The sequence below is a fragment of the Oncorhynchus keta genome, unplaced genomic scaffold (genome assembly GCF_023373465.1).
Source record: "Oncorhynchus keta strain PuntledgeMale-10-30-2019 unplaced genomic scaffold, Oket_V2 Un_contig_1398_pilon_pilon, whole genome shotgun sequence".
NCBI lineage: Eukaryota > Metazoa > Chordata > Actinopteri > Salmoniformes > Salmonidae > Oncorhynchus > Oncorhynchus keta.
Window position 1 is genome coordinate 105,601 of NW_026278475.1, and position 22,879 is coordinate 128,479.

The 22,879-nt window shown below is 49.0% G+C and overlaps 1 protein-coding gene across 3 annotated transcripts; it reads right to left on the minus strand.

Annotated features, from left to right (window-relative positions):
• Positions 1–211: 211 nt before the first annotated feature.
• On the minus strand, positions 212–17,330 carry LOC127918305 (uncharacterized). 3 transcript variants are annotated; one of them, XM_052501596.1, is made up of 13 exons: positions 17,176–17,330; positions 15,844–15,996; positions 15,381–15,493; positions 14,599–14,703; positions 13,897–14,098; positions 10,304–11,997; positions 7,778–7,866; positions 7,020–7,230; positions 6,642–6,929; positions 6,371–6,495; positions 5,953–5,989; positions 599–686; positions 212–464 (listed from the first exon to the last, which is right to left on the minus strand). In XM_052501596.1, the coding sequence occupies exons 7-13, from the start codon at positions 7,795–7,797 to the stop codon at positions 289–291; spliced, it is 945 nt and encodes a 314-aa protein (XP_052357556.1). In that variant the 5' UTR covers positions 7,798–7,866; positions 10,304–11,997; positions 13,897–14,098; positions 14,599–14,703; positions 15,381–15,493; positions 15,844–15,996; positions 17,176–17,330; the 3' UTR covers positions 212–288. The 3 variants fall into 3 exon arrangements, 1 of the variants encoding a protein (XP_052357556.1); XR_008099742.1 differs by lacking the exons at positions 5,953–5,989; positions 6,371–6,495; positions 6,642–6,929; ... (6 more) ...; positions 15,844–15,996; positions 17,176–17,330 and adding an exon at positions 1,011–2,701 and having other exon boundaries at positions 403–464; XR_008099741.1 differs by lacking the exons at positions 5,953–5,989; positions 6,371–6,495; positions 6,642–6,929; ... (6 more) ...; positions 15,844–15,996; positions 17,176–17,330 and having other exon boundaries at positions 403–464; positions 599–2,701.
• Between the last annotated feature and the right edge of the window lie 5,549 nt (positions 17,331–22,879).

Sequence of the window (22,879 nt, forward strand, 5' to 3'; positions counted from 1 at the left end):
GTTACAAAGTGTTCTCTGTTCATCTTATACATCCATGTTTGGCCGGGGTAGGCCGTCATTGTAAATAATAATTTGTTCTTAACTGACTTGTCTAGTTAAATGAAGGTTAAATCAAATAAAAAATATGAAGTGCTTCACTATAAATACGTTTGACGATGTGGTTAGAAGTACCATTATCTTGCACAAACAGTAAGACAACTATAGACAGAAATCAATGCAGGCAAATCAATGTTTTATTAAATAAAGGCTCTGATTAAAATAGTAATAAAATCTGGCATTTGGCTAATTCTAATTCTTCTTCCCAAAAGCTTCTCTGAATGGTTTGGAGACGGCTCTGGAGATGGCTCGTAACACCCTGACTATGAGAGGGCGTTTACGGGACTGGGACTCCTGGGGAGCAGGGGCCAGTGTGGTTGTCAGGTCCTCCTTGGGTGGGGAAGTGGATGGAACCTCACACTCAGCATCTGTGATAAGAATATTTCATAATCACAAAATGAATGTGTGTATCTGTCTGTCTGCCTGTATCTGTAGTCACCGTTTTAACAAGCTGGCCATAGGGTGATACATCAATATGACATTATCGATGCTTATCACTTACCCTGTGAAATACGAGTCTCTCTGAGACGTTTGGTAGGCAGAGAATCCTGTTCAGGGTGGCTCTTCGGTTCCCCTTTTGTCTTGAACAGCTGTTGACAAAACACATCAGGACAACTGAGCCTGTGTAAAATATATGGCACCCTATTGGCTACGTAAGGCACTACTTTTGACAAGGGCCTATAGAGCTCTGGTCAAAAGTAGTGCACTATATAGGGAATAGGATGCAATTTGGGACATAGCAATTGACTCTATCCCATGTATATAAGGATTGTATTACAGCGGCCTCACTCAACCTCCTAAAGACAATGACAACAGCATTGTTCTACTGCAGAGACAATAGGGGTTTAGTGAATCTGTAGGGTACATTTCAGCCCTGCCTTACAGAGGTAATCTAAAGACACTGAGCCCTCTACCTTAATCCTGATCTTTGGAATCTTGACAATTTTGGTTAGGAAATGCCACTTCCTGTTCTTCTTAGTCTCTTCCCCCCTGGCAGAGGGAAGGTGGGCCATGCCGTCAGCCTTTACATTAGCCGGGCTAAGGCCCCTGGCAGGGAATTCCTCAGTAGCATTGAGGTCAGCCACAACACCATGAGTGATGTCACTTGCGGCATTGCTGGTGTCTAAGTAAGAAGAGCAAGCTGGTGTGACCGACCTGGGTACAATAACTGGGAGAAGAGGACGCAACAATGGAAATCAGTCACTGTGTCCCAAAAGCCATTCTCTTCCCTTTATAGTGCACAACTTTTGAACAGGGCCCATAGGGTCTGGCTCTGGTCAAAAGTAGTGCACTAAATATGGAAGAAGGTGCCATTTTGGACGCAAACCCGCAAAGTTCACATTATAAAATGCAATGTAGTGAGCATCATGTTACAATGAAGTCCTATGCAGATGAAGAGGTACTTTCACTTACCATCCTCCATTGCAGACTTGGACAAATCAGTCAGGCTGTCCATCACCATGTCTGTCATCAACTTGATGACCTGATCCAAAACCCTGTCAGCGGTGGGTGGCATAGGCCTACCCAAACACTGTCCCAGGAGTCTGCTAACAGAAGTCTGGGCAAAGCTGTAAATGAGCTCTGACGCATCGTCCTTTGACAGCTTCCTCAGTGCTGGCTTTGGCAGCGCTGGTTGAGAGAGGCTTCTGTGGCCAGTCGTGGATTGAAGCTGGCGGCTTATGGTGATCTCCTGAATGAGACCATGGACCTTTGCGATCAGGTTGCCAGACGCATCTTGAAGGGCTTCAATTGACAGGAGCCTATCCAGATTTTCTTCTGCTGAAGTCATCTCTGGGTCGTCTGTCTTCAATGTGTCCATTATAGTTTTCACTATGATACTGGTGTCAGATATGTTTATTTCTTGTTGACTCACAAGCGCTGACTGTGAACCTGTCTTGTCCATTGCGTTAGAGGTATGGCATTCTGTCCTTGTGATCTCATTGGCAGCACTCATGTCAGGCAACAGGTCAAGGCTCTCCAGTAGAGAGTCTAACATGTTAGTGGCTATCAGACACTCCTCACTTGCATTCTGCCCAACAGATGAACTCTCAGAGTTGGCCAATCTGCACTTGATCACATTTATGATCAAGCTGAGCGTCTTCTTTGCAGTTTTGCTAAAGCCTTCTTGGCTGACTGCCACTGTTCCGTCTTGTAGAGCCACAAGAGGTTCACAACTTGCACTCAATCCACTACCATGGAGAGGAGAGGCTCTCTTCAAACTGGTGTCGCTCACAACTGACATACTCAGAGTGACATCCTCACTGCATGTGTCAATTACATGGTGGTCTGTGGAGGAGCCACTCGAAGACACAAGGGCTTTAGACCTTTTCGTCAAACTGACTTTTGAAAATGGCTTCTCACTTCTCACAGACGGAGGGCGGCTCCTGTCCTTAACAAGAGCAGTGTCGGGGGACTTTGAGCATCTGAGTGTCTCCACAGGGGTGGAGTCCAGCACATCTTTGGCTGTGGTGACTGACATGGGTGGAAAAGACAAAAAGACGTTCAGTCTATCCTTTACTCTGTGGTACATGGTTTGAGCAGCATCCAATAAGGTGTCAAAGACAACTCTGGGATTGAGCTGGGACTGCAGCCTTTTCTCTCCTAGTGGGAAGGAGTCTGCGTCCGCCACTGTGTACTGGGATAGACTTTCAAGGTCTTGCATGATCATATTCACTATATCTTCAGTTGTAGAAACCACATGGTGTGAGAAGGTGCTGCTAGGCATGCTCTGTGGCAAAGAACAGTTGGCTTCGCTAGCAGCTCTGAGAATGGCCTCACGCACAATCTGTTTGGCCGTAGCTCGGAACTCAGCACTGTGAAAGCTCTGGATGGAAATGTTAGAGGTTCTGCTGGCTGCACTACGAGATCGCGTGAGCGTGGCAATCTTGGCTGACGTCACATCACTCGAAATGGTGAGGCTCTCCAATTTCGAAATTATAGAGTCCAACTTCTGGTTGAAGTCGAAGGATGCATTTGACATGCTCTCGCATTTGACTTCCTTTGAAGTCTCCACCCTCAGCACCGAGATCACCTGTTTGATGACCCCTTTAGTGCAGGTGTCGAGGGTGAGCTGGTGGGCTGAGGACATTGAAGAGGTATTACTGTCTGTCTTCTGTACAGGAGATACCTCCACAGTGGTCTCAGTTACAAGTAGTCCAGTGTCATAGAACTCAATTTGCACAGGAGTATTTTTTCCCTCAGTGAGAAGGTGAGAGGTGAAAAGCTTCCTCAGTTTGTCCAGGGTTTTGGTATAAATCTTCTGGGAACCTGAACTCACTTCCATCCAGAACATTTTGCGACCTGATTTTGTACGCATGGAGGTCTTATAGACCTCAGATACCTCATGCAGGTCAGAAATAATTCCACCAAATAGATCAGAGGATGCATCCTCAATATTCTCTGCAGAAACGCAGACAGACAGAACTTCCGACAGTTTCCCACAAGTGTCGGTTTTATCCAGCACGCCAGTATATGTCACAGCTGCATCCTGAATGACCTGAGTGATGCATTGCTCAGCTTTGACGATATACCCCTCCACTGGTTGACCATGGAGGATGTCAACTTTATCAACAGGGAGCACATTCTGAATATTCACATTCTCCTCTGATGGGCGTGGGCTGTTGAAGATAATGCTCTCAGTGACCATGTTAGAGGAGGCGAGAGATGAGTCGAGAAGCAGAGACCTGTATATTGTGGAGGTGGACATCTCTGGGTGCTTAATCATAGCAGCCTCCTCCAAAATGGCCGACGGGCCCTGGAGGATGTCAGAAATATCCATGTCCTCAATGCTCTCTACCAGAGACGATAGTAGGTCTCTGGCTGACAGGTTTGTAGGTATCTGATTCTCGAGCTCCATTTTGATTGCTTGACAGACAGTTGCTGCAGCAACAGCAGAGCTACAACACAACTGCTTCAAGGTGGAGTCAGAAATAGATGATGACAGATCTGTCATGGACATGGTGGAGAGTTGACTCTCAGAGACAAAGGGTCTGAGTTTGACAGACACCTGTCTGACCAAGTCCCCAGCAAGAGCTCTCATATCTATTGCTCCACTAGCTGAGTTGTAGGAGCAGGCACTCTGTGGCCTTGACGGGCTCACGCTATCCAAAAATCCTGTTATCCCAAAAACCTCAAGTACAAGATCCACAACATCGGATGACACTTCTGTCATTCTGTTGTGGGACAGAAATTGACTTGGATGAACGGTGCCTGAATTCAGAGTCCAGTCGCAAACAGAGTTGTCGGACTGACTCTGGACTGGTGGAACTAGACAGGTTTCACTTGGACCTTGGCCAAAGAGTTCTGCCATTTTGAGCAGAACTGATCTTAAGACCTTTGACTTGGAAATGTTCAGCAGTGGGTCGTTGTTGGACAGTCTGGTGGACGGTCTGCTCGCCGATCTCTGAACAACTAAGCTTTGTATTTCTGCCGAAATGGCAGTGAGAAAATAGGTCAAGGGGCTGGTCGCTCGTCCCTTGTTTCCTCCGTTGGCTTTAGCCTTAAAGATGCTATCTATGATGATGACTATAACCTGTCCAGCCAGGGGACCCAATATGACCTCAAGCTCCCTCTCTAACTCAAGGGGAGACTTGTGGCCGTGCGCAATATGCTCTATGGCATGGGAATACATCTTAGTAGACACCATGCTTAGCATTTCTTGGGCAAACTGCTGACTTGCTGAGATACTACCAGACAGCGGACCTAGAGTTCCCTGACTGAAACTTCGCATTAGCTCAGCCAATCTAGAGTTGAGAAGGTTCATTACCAACTCTACAATACCCATCATAAACCTGGTGTCCGTTGGTATTTTGACAGGTCTGTATTTCTCCCGTCTACTCCAACTGGACGACAGTACGATGTCACTCTGCGACTGGCCTCTCTGGACCATGTTGAAGACAGAATCCTCAGAGATTCCAAACACAGAACTCAGTGGTGCCGAGTGGGGTCTGTGTCTCATCTCTCTATCACCACCCTCAGGTGAGGAGACATATCGCTCTTCGTCATCACTCAGCAAAGAGGTCATGGAACTGCAGAATGCACAACAGAAATTAATAGTACATGATAACAAAATACAAAATATGATCCAAGAATTTGGAAGTACCTAAGTAGTAATTTCTCTCTAGGTGGATCTGGAATGGATATTTGTACTTATAACAAGGGACATGGGAATAATGTTTTTAGAAAGACCTACAAGAAGAGGAGGGGAAAGGGGTAAGTAAGTACCTATGAGGGAGGAGGGGATAGGGGTAAGTACCTGTGAGAGGAGGGGATAGGGGTAGGTACCTGTGAGAGGAGGGGATAGGGGTAGGTACCTGTGAGAGGAGGGGGTAGGTACCTGTGAGAGGAGGGGAAAGGCGTGGGAGTTTGTGTGCTGCAAGTAGTTCTTGAACTGGTGCGTCTACTGGGTCCACCACGAAAGCTGAATCTGACGCTGCGGCCAAGAGAGGTCACTTCTCTAGCCTCATTACTTCCTGATCCAGAAGAGCTTGACGAATCAGAGTGCCTGATCTGCATGGTGAGGTCAAGGGCAGGAACGACCACAGTGGATGTAGACTCCATCACCCAATTTGTAATATCCATGCACCTAGCACTAAACTCATCTCTGCTCATCTGAAATGGTAAAAGACCATACAGAGTTAGTTTGTTAACGGAGCTGCACTGCTGCACCATGTGTTTACTCAAGCTAGTCAATTAAAGCAGTGGTTCAGGATGTTCCACAATGCTGGAAAGGGGGCCTGAGTAAAAAAGTTTGGGAACCTCTGAATTAAAGGTCCTGCACGATTTCCACCAATAAGAGTTTGGAATGTTTGGTCCATCTTACCAACATGAACTACTTTAGAAGTGACTATAACTCACCCCGGCACGCATATTCTCACTCAGCAGATTCCAATGGCTGAAAAGTAAAGAAAAAAAGGTACACAAATAAACCACATGATATTCCCTCTATTCTCTTAGATTACGTTATGGATGGACCTCTACGGAAGTAGGCCACATCCAAACATCCCTGATTGGTCAGTTGAGTCCCTTGTATTTCCCGAGACACCTCACCTCCTTCTCAAAACCCATTGGACGAGATGGTCAAAAGGGAGGGCTTTCTCATCCAATGGGTTTGAGAAGGAGGCGAGAAGAGAGGGCTCGAGGAGAATGCAATTGAGATTGTCCCTATGGGTACGTCCCAAATGGCCCCTATTCCTTAAATACAGAACTATTGTTGACCAAGGCTCTAATAGGGAACATATCTAGGGGATGCATGGGGAACCAAAGAGCAACTAACCCATCCTTCATGTCCTGCACAAAGGTGTGTAGGTCTGGGTAGCTTCTCTTTCCCCTGCTGAGGGTGAGGCTGGTCTGGGAGGTTGCAGCCTTGCGGGTCATGGTAGTGAAGGTCACCACTGCAGCCTGATGGGGACGACAGAAAGCAGACTTAGGCTGGAATTCAATCAAATTCGCCATAGCACTGTTAACGCAATGTCTGTTTACGAACTACTGTCTGCCTGCACAAACAGACATGTACACAACACACACTGTTATCTGGAAGCATTTACCTTTGCCACTCGTTCAGTCTCCTGGGATTGAGATGGCCCGGCTGTTTCTACATCATCACTCTCCTGCATCACACTCTCTCCTTCGACCTCCAGTGTCAGAGTTGATGTGGAACTCTTCAGATCAACCTGATTCAACTCACTCTCTCCTTCGACCTCCAGTGTCAGAGTTGATGTGGAACTCTTCAGATCAACCCGATTCAACTCACTCTCTCCTTTGGCCTCCAGTGTCAGAGTTGATGTGGAACTCTTCAGATCAACCCGATTCAACTCACTCTCTCCTTTGGCCTCCTAGATTAGAAGACCTTTACTAGCTCAAGCTTGGACAATTAATTTGTCATTTTAATCTTCACTGCGTCATTAAAACGCAATGCATCATACCTCCTGTGACTGCGATGGGATGGCAACAGCATCGTCCAACTCAATCTCTCCTTCAACCTTCTGTGACTGAGATGTGCCATCTGTCTTCAGATCAGCCTCCTGCATCTCAATCTCTCCATCAGCCTCTAGTGACAGAGTTGGGATATCTGTCTCTAGAACAGCCTCTTCCAACTTGGTCTGTCTCTCAACCTCTCTGTGATCTTTATCTGATCTAGATACAGAAAAAGGAATCTCTCTAAGGTCACTTGATAATGTGAGTGTGAGGATGTGTTCCAATTATAGAAGTAGAATCATAGAAGTAGAATGACTCATTATAGAATTAGGATAGAATCACTGGAATTCTATGGTTCCAATACTCTGAGATGACTCAGCCTATCCAGAGTTATATATTTAGAGAATTTGGCAAACTTTTAGAAAGGACTCCATGTTAGCAGCGCCTTTGAGCCTTTCATTTACCCTTTCATTATAAGTCAATTATAAAATAGATGTTCAGGTACATATTAGTGTTTAAAATGTCAATATTGCGCATGGAGAGCCAGCTCTCATATGGATATCTTTGATTATACTGTGTCATGTAATGTATACATATTGATGTAAATGCAACATAATGCAGATAGATGTCCCATCTCTCTAAATACATGGCTCTGGGCCTACCTCTCCGTAGGCGGTGACCTTTGACCTACTACATAATCTGTATCTGTAGGCCTATGTGATCCTGTAACCAGTCACAAATGTGTCATTAGTGTAAATCACTTTACCTGTCTTCTTCTTCCTTCATAACATCACCGTCATTGATGGGGTCATCCAGGTCTATGAGGGTGAGGTCATTCCCACTGACCTCTGACTCCTGAAAGACAGCAAGCACAAAGTCATGTTTAGATGTCACCTACTGTGTCGCCTTTAGCCGTGTTGAAAACAACTGACTTCCGACTTCAGAGCGTTCAAGACAACCGAAAAAGAAAAAAAAACTCAGACATGGAAAAATAGTTTTCAACAGTCATCCAACTTGGATTTCCAAGTCAGAAGCAGCACGGCTTGGCGGGTCATGTTTCAGAGGACTCCTGACTCGACCTTTGAGAAGTCGCAGCGATGAAACTAGATCGTAACTACCAATTGGATATCACAAAAAAATGACAAAAACTCTGGCAACTCTTTAGAGCTCCAAATTTCCGACCTAAAGATCATGGAAGTCATGATTTGACCAAGATCACTTGCCTTGAAAGCACCATTAACCCAACATTGTCACATCATAATGCATCAATCATATGCATAGAAATAGAATCACCAGAACATCATGTCAGGTTGGTACAGTACAGTTCAGTTTACCAGTCAAATTGCCGTGATCAGAGGCTCTATCCTTTCTAGTGATTATATTTCTAGTCACATCATAATGCATCATATCTATGCTTGTGTCCGAAATAGCACCCTATTTCCAATATAATGCACTTATTTTGGCCGGAGCCCTATAGAGTGCCACAGGAATTAGTCATAATCCCCATAAAACATAGTAGTCAAACAGGGAAATGGTTCCAATCGTTTTTACACCATACACTTTTCCCATAGTGGATTTTTAGAAACACTTAAAATAAGGGCTGTGTTTCAGGTAGGCTTACCCTGGTGTGACATTTTGATAACTGTAAATCTCTCTAGGACAAGGTGACTTTTATCAATATATTCACCTGTATTTACCCCCCAAAAATGAAATGCTAATTATCTGCTAATGTGGCTATCATAAAGAACTACAAATGAATCTCTTGATTAATTAACTATCTAATGTTAGCTAAATGTAGTAATTAATAAATTGGCTACATTTCTTTAAATGGCCAATTCTGTGAACTGTTTAGTGCAAGTTTTAAATTGACACAAAACCTGTTAGCAAAGGTGTCAGCTAGAAATGACGTTTAGGAGCTTGCAGGGATTTGTAGTTTTGCATGTCTACTTTGATGCTAATTACACATTTAGAATCTGAGAGTAAATAGAGCCAAATGTATTGCTAAAAGTCACCTTGTCCGTGAGAGATTTACATGGTTCTAAAAATGGCACACCAGGGTAAGCCTACATGAAACACAGCCCTTATTTTATGCATTTCTGAAATCGCCTATGGGAAAAATGAATGGTGGAAAAACGATTGGAACCATTTCCCTTCCCTCTCTGTTTGACCGCAAGGTTTTATGGGTATTATGACACCTCCACCGTGGGGCTGAAAAGACTGGTTGGTTGTTTAGCAACAAAACTGGCATGTAACTGGGTAAAATAGACAAAGTAAATAGACAGGGTTCGCTTAGAACGTTGACAACATGTAAACTATATTTAGTCTCTAAATGTTCATTGCAAACAAATACATTTGCATAATGAGCACTTGCTAGCTGAGGTTGAGTCATAACAAGATACAGGCATTCCGGCCATTGATGAGAGCGCGCGCATGTTTTTCAAGACCAGCCAGCCAACCAGTGTATGGATCTTAGTCAAAAGTAGTGCACTAGCCTACATAGGGAATAGGGTGCCATTTAGGACGTAAATGTGAATGAAGGTGGTGTCATAAGCCTTTGACCATAGACCCCCCCATTTGACCCACAACAGATTCTACTGTACCTTTAGCCAACTCTCATGACTCCCCGGCCATTGACTTTGAGGTTTGATATTACAGAATGAATAGCAGCACATAATTTCATTTATTTAACAATATTTATTTAACAATATCCACAGTAATTAATATAAATGGGGATTTCAAAATAATTATAAACTGGGTGGAACGAGACCTGAATGCTGATTGGCTGAAAGCCGTGGTATATCAGACTGTATACCATGGGTATGACAAAACATGTATTTTTTACTGCTCTAATTATGTTGGTGTAAGTAACAGTATAATTTTAAACCGTCCCCTCGCCCATACCGACTTTGAGGTTTGATATTACATCATTTCATTTATTTAACAATATTTAACAACAGTCACCCTAATAGCATCCGTTACCCATCGCTCCATTATAAACTGGCCCTTGCAGAGCAAGGGGAACTACTACTTCAAGGTCTCAGAGCAAGTGACGTAACCGATTGAAACGCTATTTAGCGCACACCGCTAACTAAGCCAGCCGTTTCACATCCGTTACATTGGTAACCAGATTATAATAGCAATAAGGCACCTCGGGGATTCGTGATATATGGCCAATATACCATGGCTAAGGGCTGTGTCCTAGCACTTCGGGTTGTAAGAACAGCCCTTAGCCGTGGTATATTGACCATATACCACAACCGCTTGGGCCTTATTAATTAAATAACATGCCTACCTTGAACTCTTTCTTCTCCACATCCTTGCAAAATCAGCACATTTCCTTGCCAAAATGAACGCTCCTCCAGGACTATCGAGAATCAGACTGAACTGCTCCCGCGGTTTCTCATCAGTTTCAACGTTTATCAGTGATGACGTAACAATGCTGTACAGATTTGACGCACTTCCAATCTCGTGCTGATGCAACGCCCTGAGCGGTTGAAAGCTCACGCATGGAAATCCTGCGAGTTGTACACAAATGTAGGCTACTATTGCCCTTAAAAATCTAATGTTGTGGACGCAATGCAAAATAAAATAAAATACATAACCCACACCGATAACCCAGAGTTCATCATTAAATAACATTTATTACTCATAAAATATACAGCAAACTTCAGATACTGAAAGAATTCATGGGAGTTTCGAATTCAGTCACCATTTCATATGTACATGCTAGTTTCATCCGTTTAAAAGAATGATAATGACACGAAAAACCTGTGAACCTGTGAATCTCTTGTTGCTGATTTGGTGAACATAGCAAATGTATTGCACATATTTCCAGTTAAAATTATTTTCAAAAAGAGACAAAAACGGGGATATGAACATTCAATCACAAACAATGATTGAGAGGTTTCATTTTTTGAAGAAGTTATATATCACAAGAAAGAATACATTAATTAATAATTTACTTTCTAAAATACTTTCTAGAGGCCAAAGGACAGGTAGGTTTAATAACGCAAATGTAATATGTCCCTTCAAAAAGTCCTGTTGCTCACATACCAGTATCCTAAATGGCACTGCTTTTGACCAGAACCCTATGGACCCTGTTCAACAGTAGTGTACTATTCAGTATAGGGTTCCTTTTGGGATGCATTAAATCTTTACAATTACTACTAAAATATTTGTTCATACAAAATGTATGATTTTCCCTCCTCCCACATGGATTACAGACAAGAGGCTAGGTGCGTTCTGTCTTAGTGTGCGGATAAACATGACAATCACTCTCATGAAACTTAAATGAAATATCACTCCTGTCTTTTCTCAACACAAACACCCAATTTCTACAGTCAAAACAGGTTTTGAAAATGCTTCTTCCACATCTTTTGGTCCCTGTCTGTTTTGCTCTCAGTGAAGTGCTACTATCCCCTTGGACTACAGGTTATTGCCGTCATAAGGTGTGCGTCGGTCTGTTGGCCGGACACTTTCTACCGTTTAGGACCTTTGTGGGTAAAGGTAAAGATGGGGTATAGCAGCAGCAGTTCCTCTGAAGTCCAGTATCTGCTGGAAGGGAACCTGGTGGTTACGAGAGGATGAGTGTGGGCCTGTTGTGCCTCCCCCTATCCCTCCCTCTTATCTCTCGCTGTCTGAGGGACTCTTAAGGTTCCTGTGCGGATGGCTTGGTTCGTGCCCTCCCGAAGCTGGCTGTGGTAATTTAAGCCACGCTATGTTTATGTGTGTATTTGTTTGTGGCCTCTGGCCCACTTCGCTGTCCCTCTGTCCAGTTAGTACCGTTGTAGCAGGCCCAGTGTAGTGGCGTGTAGCCCTGGTTGTCTGTGTTGACGGGGAGGGTCCACACTGACTGGGCGGTGTGTAGGAGCCACCCCAGCACCCCGATGTGTCCGGACGCCGCCACCAGGTGGACATGGCTCCGCCCCTTACCTTCCCGAACCAGGAAGCTGGCGCTGTGCTGCACTCCTCGTGACCCGTCACCACCTAGGAGGAAGGGAATGCTGTTCATCGACTACAGCTCGGCATTTAACACCATAGTACCCTCCAAGCTGATGAGACCCTGGGTCTCGACCCCGGGCAACTGGGTACTGGACACTGACTGGGCAGGTGGTGAGGGTAGGAGATCCCACAACAGCCTTCTGAGCCCTCTCCTGTACTCCCTGTTCACCCACGACTGCGTGGCCACGCACGCTCCAACTCAATCATCAAGTTTGCGGACGACACAACAGTGGTAGGCTTGATTACCAACAATGACGAGACGGCCTACAGGGAGGAGGTGTGTGGTGTCAGGAAAATAACCTCACACTCAACGTCAACAAAACTAAGGAGATGATTGTGGACTTCAGGAAACAGCAGAGGGAACACCCCCCTATCCACATCGATGGAAAAGTAGTGGAGAGGGTAGCAGTTTTAAGTTCCTCGGCATACACATCACAGACAAACTGAATCGGTCCACCCACACAGACAGCATCGTGAAGAAGGCGCAGCAGCGCCTCTTCAACCTCAGGAGGCTGAAGAAATTTGTCTAGTCACCAAAAGCACTCACAAACTTCTACAGATGCACAATCGAGAGCATCCTGGCGGGCTGTATCACCGCCTGGTACGGCAACTGCTCCGCCCACAACCGTAAGGCTCTCCAGAGGGTAGTGAGGTCTGCACAACGCATCACCGGGGCAAACTACCTGCCCTCCAGGACACCTACACCACCCGATGTTACAGGAAGGCCATAAAGATCATCAAGGACAACAACCACCCGAGCCACTGCCTGTTCACCCCGCTTTCATCCAGAAGGCGAGGTCAGTACAGGTGCATCAAAGCTGGGACCGAGAGACTGAAAAACAGCTTCTATCTCAAGGCCATCAGACTGTTAAACAGCCACCACTAACATTGAGTGGCTGCTGCCAACACACTGACTCAACTCCAGCCACTTTAATAATGGGAAATGCTGTAAAATATATCACTTGCCACTTTAAACAATGCTACCTAATATAATGTTTACATACCCTACATTATTCATCTCATATGTATACGTATATACTGTACTCTATATCATCTACTGCATCTTTATGTAATACATGTATCACGAGCCACTTTAACTATGCCACTTTGTTTACATACTCATCTCATATGTATATACTGTACTCGATACCATCTACTGTATCTTGCCTATGCCGCTCTGTACCATCACTCATTCATATATCTTTATGTACATATTCTTTATCCCCCTACACTTGTGTGTGTATAAGGCAGTAGTTTTGGAATTGTTAGTTAGATTACTTGTTGGGTTATTACTGCATTGTCGGAACTAGAAGCACAAGCATTTCGTTACACTCGCATTAACATCTGCTAACCATGTGTATGTGACAAATACAATTTGATTTGATTTGATTTGAGGGATTCTGATACACAAGACAACAGGTCATATTACAAACGGGTAATAACCAGGCTGTAATAAACAGAGGATAAACAGAGAGGATATGAGCAGATTGCTGGACGACTATAACCTTCACATGAACAGACAGATTTCAAGAACAGTGGTGTTGGTAGATGACATCCTCATGATGTTAACACAGCAGATAATAAAGAATTTTGGGGCTGAGGCCCTCCAAGCCTGTCACCTGCTCGCTGTGTACCTGGCTCTGGATAGAAATCTCCCCTGTGCACTGATCTAGGATCAGCTTACCCTCCCTAGATCCTCAATCATTAGTGGAGAACATGACAAATAATGACCTTAGATCAGTGTCTCGTGGGCATTTTCACACGATACCATGTAACATCCCTAGAGTGGACATTGTCGTCCTAGCAACATGACCAAACAAATGGCCATCTTGGTCAGGAAAACTTTTTAATTACAGAAGCTCTATGTGATATCCTTATGTCTACCTGCAGCGTGGATGGGGGTCCTCTTCAGAGTGAAGTCTTTAACCAGGATGGAGGCTTCCTGGTTGATGAGGACGTCAACACACTCCACATGGCTTTTTAAGGCAGCCAGGTCCAGAGGGGTGCGCCCCTGGCTGTCCCTCACGTCTAGATCCAGCAGAGACTGAACCAGGACCTCCATAGCATGGTGGTGACTGTGGTACGCCTGAATAGATATTCACTCTTAATATAATCAATGTCCTAGAGTAGACCCGTGGTACGCCTGAACAGAAATACAGTGCTAGACCTCTAAAGTAGACCAGAGTCTTTCAATCGGGAGCCCATTTTTGCTCCCGCCCAGCATCAACATCGGAGGTTCCTGCCAAGCGTGGGATTGAGAAACAAACACTCTACTTCTCCTCTGAGGTTGATTAACCCAAATGGCAAAATAAGGAAATCATCCTCATCATTACTGAGTACAATATGCATGTATTTTACACTAATCAGGAATAGATCGGAATATGGTGTGTGAGTCTGTCTGGACAGTCAACTTCCTGTGGAAAATCTACACCATGTTTGCATCCCAGATAGCACCCTATTCCCTATGTAGTGAACTACTTTTGATCAGGGCCTATAAGGATCTGGTCAAACGTAGTGTACTAAATAGGGAATAGGGTGCCATTTGTCATATGGAGACCACTACAGGAGCAGGTAGGCTTTACTCACAGCGAGGTGTAGAGGGCTGATGGGAGGTCTGACATCAGAGTCGTTCAGGATGTCTGTCCCTGACGTTTCAATTAGTTGAGGAAAGAGAAGAACGGCCTGTTCAGACTTGGAAAAAGAACATCAAGAGTGACGATGGGTCCACGACAAACATGCAGCCACACCTTAAAGCCTACTGTTGGGTTCTGAGAATATGAAATATACTAATTCATGTCACTGAGGGAGAGAGCTTAATGTATAACGTTTACATTATGTCAGGATATGTTATTGTTAGCCATCAGGCATCCTATGGGTGGGATCCTCTGGGATGAGAAGAGACAAAGTCTGGTACCAATCACCATGTCAGCCTTGAGTTGGGGAGGAGTGAGCACTTTGAGGTAGCGGTCAGGTCAGATGAAGTGAGGAAGAACAGATATCACTAAGGTTATGTCTAGCAACAGAGATGCATTGGTTGTTTAGAGGTGTAGGAGGAGACTCTGCATAGGAGAGAGGATTAAATATCAGTGCTTGTGTGAATATGTTTTTTGTCTAATGCAGCTGTCTTGACCCTCTGGGAAGAATACACTTGGTTCAAGCATTCATAGTGTCCGTCGAGTTTTTACTCTGAGAATTAGAACCTAACAGTTGGCACTGCGAGCAGGGTTCACCGCGATTTGCAGTCGAACTAGAGATTCCGAATCAGTGAAACAGAAACAAGGTCGGCACAGTTCCTACACCCGCTATCACTAATTCTGACATCTTGGGGAGATGAGAGTCGTAGGCTGAACCAATTATAGGGTACGAACCTAGAAAGCCTGAGCTTATTCAGTAGTCCCATTGTATTACGACCGGTGGTAGCCGGTAGCAAAGGGTAAGTCCTAGGGGGTAAGACCCGGGTGGGGTTGGTTACCTGCTATACCTGTAACGAGAGGGTGAAAGTCTCAGCCGCAGTGGCCATGCGGCAGTAGAGTGGGTGTGGATGGATAAAGTGACATGCTTGTGTACTAGGATAAAATGTTGCCATTCAGGGTTAGAAGAAAAGCAAAAAGATACTCAAACGCTGTTGGATTTGGGTGTATTAGCAGTAGCAATAAAGAGAGGTTGGTTTTATGCCCTGTTGGGGTGGGGAACCATGACAGATTATGTGGAAATAGGAAGACAAGTGTGAATCATTTTGGTAATGTGTGTTATCAACAACAGTGATATTTGAACAGATTAGAGATGACTATCCATAACAATAAAATCCTTCATACAGTGAGGTTAGGTTACCATACTTGTCCTGCCCCACAGCTGTAGACACAGCCTTCTCCAGGTCCTCAGACACTAGCTGGAGATCCATTACAGGATGTCTGTCACCTCACTGAGCCCCTATTGCAGGTTCGGGGTCACATCCACTTGAATGTCCTTCATATGACGAACCTCCTACAGAGCAAATGAGGAAAACATGATATATGTTTAGTAGCAATAGAATATGGGAATTTGATCTCAACGCTACCTACAGCTAACATATTTATTTATGTATGTGATCTATGTAAATAAATAAATATATCACACCTGTAAAACTGTGAAGGACTATAGGTGGAGGCCTACCCATTTCCCAGGAGCATTGTAAAACGTGGATTTGGGTACAGTGTTTATTTCCCCTAATATCTTTGAAGATTACACCTAAAATAATTAGGCCTACTTCTTTCTACTGCTGATCTGAGACCATTAGGGTTAATCATTACAGATATAAATGCAATATATGGAGTAGAAAAGATTGCCTGCCCACCAACTTGATAAGAATCAACATATGTTCTACATGGTCTATTTCTATCTGAACGTAACAACTCAATCAAGCTTGTTAATTGATCGTTAAGCCATGTTTGTCAGGTAAACGGTCATTAGTGGCCTATATAAGCCTCATACAGGCCATGGGAAGACATTACCTGTTGATAACACAGATTATTTTCATGATCATGGGAGGTGTGAGAGAATTGCTGCTCGTTGTGATGACTGTGGGGGTTGTCAAAGGTTGGTTCACTAATGTTTAAGGGATTTGTTTGGTAAATATGCTTAACTTTATAAGTTGGGTATTAATATTTGACTGTCTGTATCTTCCGCGTTGGTCATCTTTTATTCTTCACTGCTATTAATATATGTAGCTATTTTGTGCGAACTCAACTTCTGTCAACACTTTCTCCTCAGTTTCTTGTTACCCTGTTGGAAAGTCCCAGAAGCAAGATCAAGTCTCTCTGCAGAGGAGACTTGGAGGTAATTGTTTATTTCCACAACCCTTCTAGCTATGTTCTTTGTCACTGTCTATGGTGCTGCTGTGTTTGACACTCATTCAACAGCATAGAGTAACTCGGTCTAAATAATGCTGTCAAACCTTTTGCTTGTGTACCTTAACCTAAATTTTTCAGAGCTGTCATCAAATGACGTCTCCATTGTGCATGCCCTGGCCTTGCTCCGATCCATAGGGTCTAACGCTAAACAAGCCAGAGAAGGTACGGCCTGAAACGTATACTTTGAAACCTGTTGGGTTCATGTTGCTCAAAATTCGATTAGCAATTTGGCCTAGACCGTGTAGAACAGATGTGTTGCTGTAGAATACCCAACTGTTCCTTTTGTTTTCTCTCAAGAGTATTTAGAGACCAATGAAGTAGAATCCCAAGCTTCTCCAAACCATGGTATTTCTCTGGCAAATTATGCCCTGTCCTCTGAGGAGAAGCTGAGGCGCATGTCCTCTGACGACGCCACTGACGCTGCGACGCTGACGACGCCACCGGCCCGTCCTCTGACGACGCCACCTCTGAAGCTGACGACGCCACCTCTGAAGCTGCGCCCGTCCTCTGACGACGCCACTGAAGCACTCTCTGAAGCTGCGACGCCCGCCCGCCCGTCCTCTGACGACGCCACCTCTGAAGCTGCGACCGCCCGTCCTCTGACGACGCCACCTCTGAAGCTGCGGCCCGTCCTCTGACGACGCCACCTCTGAAGCTGCGACCGGCCCGTCCTCTGACGACGCCACCTCTGACGCTGCGACCGGCCCGCCGACCTCTGAGCTGCGACCGGCCCGTCCTCTGACGACGCCACCTCTGAAGCTGCGACCGCCCGGCGTCCTCTGACGACGCCACCTCTGAAGCTGCGACCTCTGACGACGCCACCTCTGCTGCGACCGGCCCGTCCTCTGACGACGCCACCTCTGAAGCTGCGACCGGCCCGTCCCTCTGACGACGCCACCTCTGAAGCTGACCGGCCCGTCCTCTGACGACGCCACCTCTGAAGCTGCGACCGGCCCGTCCTCTGACGACGCCACCTCTGAAGCTGCGACCGGCCCGTCCTCTGACGACGCCACCTCTGAAGCTGCGACCGGCCCGTCCCTGACGACGCCACCTCTGAAGCTGCGACCGGCCCGTCCTCTGACGACGCCACCTCTGAAGCTGCGACCGGCCCGTCCTCTGACGACGCCACCTCTGCCCGCCCGTCCTCTGACGACGCCACCTCTGAAGCTGCGACCGGCCCGTCCTCTGACGACGCCACCTCTGAAGCTGCCGACCGGCCCGTCCTCTGACGACGCCACCTCTGAAGCTGCGACCGGCCCGTCCTCTGACGACGCCACCTCTGAAGCTGCGACCGGCCCGTCCTCTGACGACGCCACCTCTGAAGCTGCGACCGCCCGCCCGCCACCTCTGACGCCACGCCGTCCTCTGACGCCACCTCTGAAGCTGCGACCGGCCCGTCCTCTGACGACGCCACCTCTGAAGCTGCGACCGCCCGTCCTCCGCCACCTCTGAAGCTGCTCTGCCCGTCCTCGACGACGCCACCTCTGAAGCTGCGACCGGCCCGTCCTCTGACGACGCCACCTCTGAAGCTGCGACCGCCCGTCCTCTGACGACGCCACCTCTGAAGCTGCGACCCCCGTCCTCTGACGACGCCACCTCTGAAGCTGCGACCGGCCCGTCCTGCGACGCCACCTCTGAAGCTGCGACCGGCCCGTCCTCTGACGACGCCACCTCTGAAGCTGCGACCGGCCCGTCCTCTGACGACGCCACCTCTGAAGCTGCGACCGGCCCGTCCTCTGACGACGCCACCTCTGAAGCTGCGACCGCCCGTCCTCTGACGACGCCACCTCTGAAGCTGCGACCGGCCCGTCCTCTGACGACGCCTCTGAAGCTGCGACCGGCCCCGACGACGACGCTGCGACCGGCCCCTCTGAAGCTGCGACCGCCCGTCCTCTGACGACGCCACCTCTGAAGCTGCGACCGGCCCGTCCTCTGACGACGCCACCTCTGAAGCTGCGACCGGCCCGTCCTCTGACGACGCCACCTCTGAAGCTGCGACCGGCCCGTCCTCTGACGACGCCACCTCTGAAGCTGCGACCGGCCCGCCCCTCTGACGACGCCACCTCTGAAGCTGCGACCGGCCCGTCCTCTGACGACGCCACCTCTGAAGCTGCGACCGGCCCGTCCTCTGACGACGCCACCTCTGAAGCTGCGACCGGCCCGTCCTCTGACGACGCCACCTCTGAAGCTGCGACCGGCCCGTCCTCTGACGACGCCACCTCTGAAGCTGCGACCGGCCCGTCCTCTGACGACGCCACCTCTGAAGCTGCGACCGGCCCGTCCCTCTGACGACGCCACCTCTGAAGCTGCGACCGGCCCGTCCTCTGACGACCGCGACCGCCCTCCCTCTGCGACCGGCCCGTCCTCGACGATCGCCACCTCTGAAGCTGCGACCGGCCCGTCCTCTGACGACGCCACCTCTGAAGCCCGACCGGCCCTCTGACGACGCCACCTCTGAAGCTGCGACCGGCCCGTCCTCTGACGACGCCACCTCTGAAGCTGCGACCGGCCCGTCCTCTGACGACGCCACCTCTGAAGCCCGGCCCGTCCTCTGACGACGCCACCTCTGCTGCGACCGGCCCGTCCTCTGACGACGCCACCTCTGAAGCTGCGACCGGCCCGTCCTCTGACGACGCCACCTCTGAACCGGCCCGTCCTCTGACGACGCCACCTCTGAAGCTGCGACCGGCCCGTCCTCTGACGACGCCACCTCTGAAGCTGCCCGCCCGTCCTCTGACGACGCCACCTCTGAAGCTGCGACCGGCCCGTCCTCTGACGACGCCACCTCTGAAGCTGCGACCGGCCCGCCTCCTCTGACGACGCCACCTCTGAAGCTGCGACCGGCCCGCCCGCCACCTCCTCTGACGACGCCACCTCTGAAGCTGCGACCGGCCCGTCCTCTGACGACGCCACCTCTGAAGCTGCGACCGGCCCGTCCTCTGACGACGCCACCTCTGAAGCTGCGACCGGCCCGTCCTCTGACGACGCCACCTCTGAAGCTGCGACCGGCCCGTCCTCTGACGACGCCACCTCTGAAGCTGCGACCGGCCCGTCCTCTGACGACGCCACCTCTGAAGCTGCGACCGGCCCGTCCTCTGACGACGCCACCTCTGAAGCTGCGACCGGCCCGTCCTCTGACGACGCCACCTCTGAAGCTGCGACCGGCCCGTCCTCTGACGACGCCACCTCTGAAGCTGCGACCGGCCCGTCCTCTGACGACGCCACCTCTGAAGCTGCGACCGGCCCGTCCTCTGACGACGCCACCTCTGAAGCTGCGACCGGCCCGTCCCGACGCCCTCTGAGCTGCGACGCCACCTGAAGCTGCGACCGCCCGTCCTCTGACGACGACCTCTGAAGCTGCGACCGGCCCGTCCTCTGACGACGCCACCCTCTGAAGCTGCGACCGGCCCGTCCCTCTGACGACGCCACCTCTGAACGCTGCGACCGGCCCGTCTGACGACGCCACCTCTGAAGCTGCGACCGGCCCGTCCTCTGACGACGCCACCTCTGAAGCTGCGACCGCCCGTCCTCTGACGACGCCACCTCTGAAGCTGCGACCGGCCCGTCCTCTGACGACGCCACCTCTGAAGCTGCGACCGGCCCGCCCGTGACGACGCCACCTCTCTGCGACGCCGCCACCTCTGAAGCTCTCCTCTGACGACGCCACCTCTGAAGCTGCGACCGGCCCGCCCTCTGACGACGCCACCTCTGAAGCTGCGACCGGCCCGTCCTCTGACGACGCCACCTCCGACCGGCCCGTCCTCTGACGACGCCACCTCTGAAGCTGCGACCGCCCGTCCTCTGACGCCACCTCTGAAGCTGCGACCGGCCCGTCCTCTGACGACGCCACCTCTGAAGCTGCGACCGGCCCGTCCTCTGACGACGCCACCTCTGAAGCTGCGACCGGCCCGTCCTCTGACGACGCCACCTCTGAAGCTGCGACCGCCCCGTCCTCTGACGACGCCACCTCTGAAGCTGCGACCGGCCCGTCCTCTGACGACGCCACCTCTGAAGCTGCGCCACCTCTGACGACGCCACCTCTGAAGCTGCGACCGGCCCGTCCTCTGACGACGCCACCTCTGAAGCTGCGACCGGCCCGTCCTCTGACGACGCCACCTCTGAAGCTGCGACCGGCCCGTCCTCTGACGACGCCACCTCTGAAGCTGCGACCGGCCCGTCCTCTGACGACGCCACCTCTGAAGCTGCGACCGGCCCGTCCTCTGACGACGCCACCTCTGAACCTCTGACGACGCCACCTCTGAAGCTGCGACCGGCCCGTCCTCTGACGACGCCACCTCTGAAGCTGCGACCGGCCCGTCCTCTGACCTGCGCCCGACCGGCCCTCTGACGACGCCACCTCTGAAGCTGCGACCGGCCCGTCCTCTGACGACGCCACCTCTGAAGCTGCGACGCCCCTCTGACGACGCCACCTCTGAAGCTGCGACCGGCCCGTCCTCTGACGACGCCACCTCTGAAGCTGCGCCCGGCCCGTCCTCTGACGACGCCACCTCGACGACCACCTCTGAAGCTGCGACCGGCCCGCCACCCTCTGACGACGCCACCTCTGAAGCTGCGACCGACGCCCTGAAGCCGGCCCGTCCTCTGACGACGCCACCTGAAGCGTCCTCTGACGACACCGGCCCGTCCTCTGACGACGCCACCTCCGAAGCTGCGACCGGCCCGTCCGGCGACGACGCCACCTCCGAAGCTGCGACCGGCCCGTCCGGCGACGACATGGATATCTGACGTGGGACATGCAAGAGTTCATGGGTACTCTAGTCCAGTCTGTAACTGCATTTGCTTGTTTTGGCTCAATTAAACATTAACTGTAATACTTGTGTCCTCTGTATTGTTTTGGTGGTTCCTACTTGGAGTTGAGGTCTATGACCTGACTTGAGTAACTGGGGTGATGGCAACATTTATTTAGCATTATATCCATGCGCCAGCAATATTACTCTGACCCCTGTGTTTTAAATTATCAATTGACTTCAGCTACATTTGCTCAGTGTTGGTCCATTTATGCTAGTAGCATCACATGGTACCTCAAACAATTTCACCTGTATTTTTGAAGGCATTTCCGGTCACAACTTGTTTACGTGTTTTGCCTACTTTGCTACATGACAACTTTACGGGTTTTACTTTAATTACCGTTTATTTTTGGTTTTTCCCTCAATTTTTTCACTCGTGTCAAGGGTTGCGTCAATTCGAATCTGGTATCAGGAAAAATATGACAATGAAGCACTGACGTATGCTATGTATATTTTTTTTATTGGCTAAGCAATAAGTTGTAAATGCATTGTTTGTATATTCGGGCTCTCTGTCCCACCACAGGGCAAAACAGAACTGACTTGTTGCTGAGAAAAATATTAAAATAAACTCAGAAGTAGTTCCTGCTTCCGAGCCGGCCTGTCAGAGTAGAGACTGGGTGTGGTTTAGACTCCACCAGCCTATCGTTGATCGTTAGCGCAGAGGCTGGTCCCAGCACCCTAAACGCGTCAGTGGTTGTCGCTGTGTAGAATATGCTGTTATCAGGCTCCTGTTATCTAACAAGACTGTTCTCGCAACACTACGTTCTGAATGTGCCCCCCACAAACTCATTGCACAGGTCCCGTCTTCATGTTCTGTATTTTTCCATCCTGAGAGGCCCATGGCCCTGAAACGGTTAACAATGTTTAAATTCAGCTATGTTGCATAACACACATCCACACAAGCCAACAGAAGATAATATTCAATCACATATGGTAACGGGCTATAGTGCATAAAACAGAATCCTCATACTCCGGACGCTTTATCTGGACATGGTTCGTCAGGACCTCCAACAGCCGAAGCTAAGTAGTAACATTAACATGATGCCTTCTGATTTCAGTCGCTGTACTCATACAGGAGAACGATCGCCTTACGGTGAGGATAGCTGTGCTACAAGCCCAGCTTCAGACGCAAGGGTAATTTCTGTGTAGGAAAGGAAACAGCGTCTGTGC

Bases quoted from the DNA above. Each gene is read 5' to 3' on its own strand.
- LOC127918305 (XM_052501596.1), bottom strand. From the start codon at position 7,797: ATGAAGGAAGAAGAAGACAG. The intron at 5,990-6,370 runs GTTAGTTGCTCT...TTTACTTTTCAG, and splicing joins GTGCAGGACATGAAGGATGG to CCATTGGAATCTGCTGAGTG. The intron at 687-5,952 runs GTGAGTTATAGT...TTTTGTCAACAG, and splicing joins GTGAGAATATGCGTGCCGGG to CTGTTCAAGACAAAAGGGGA.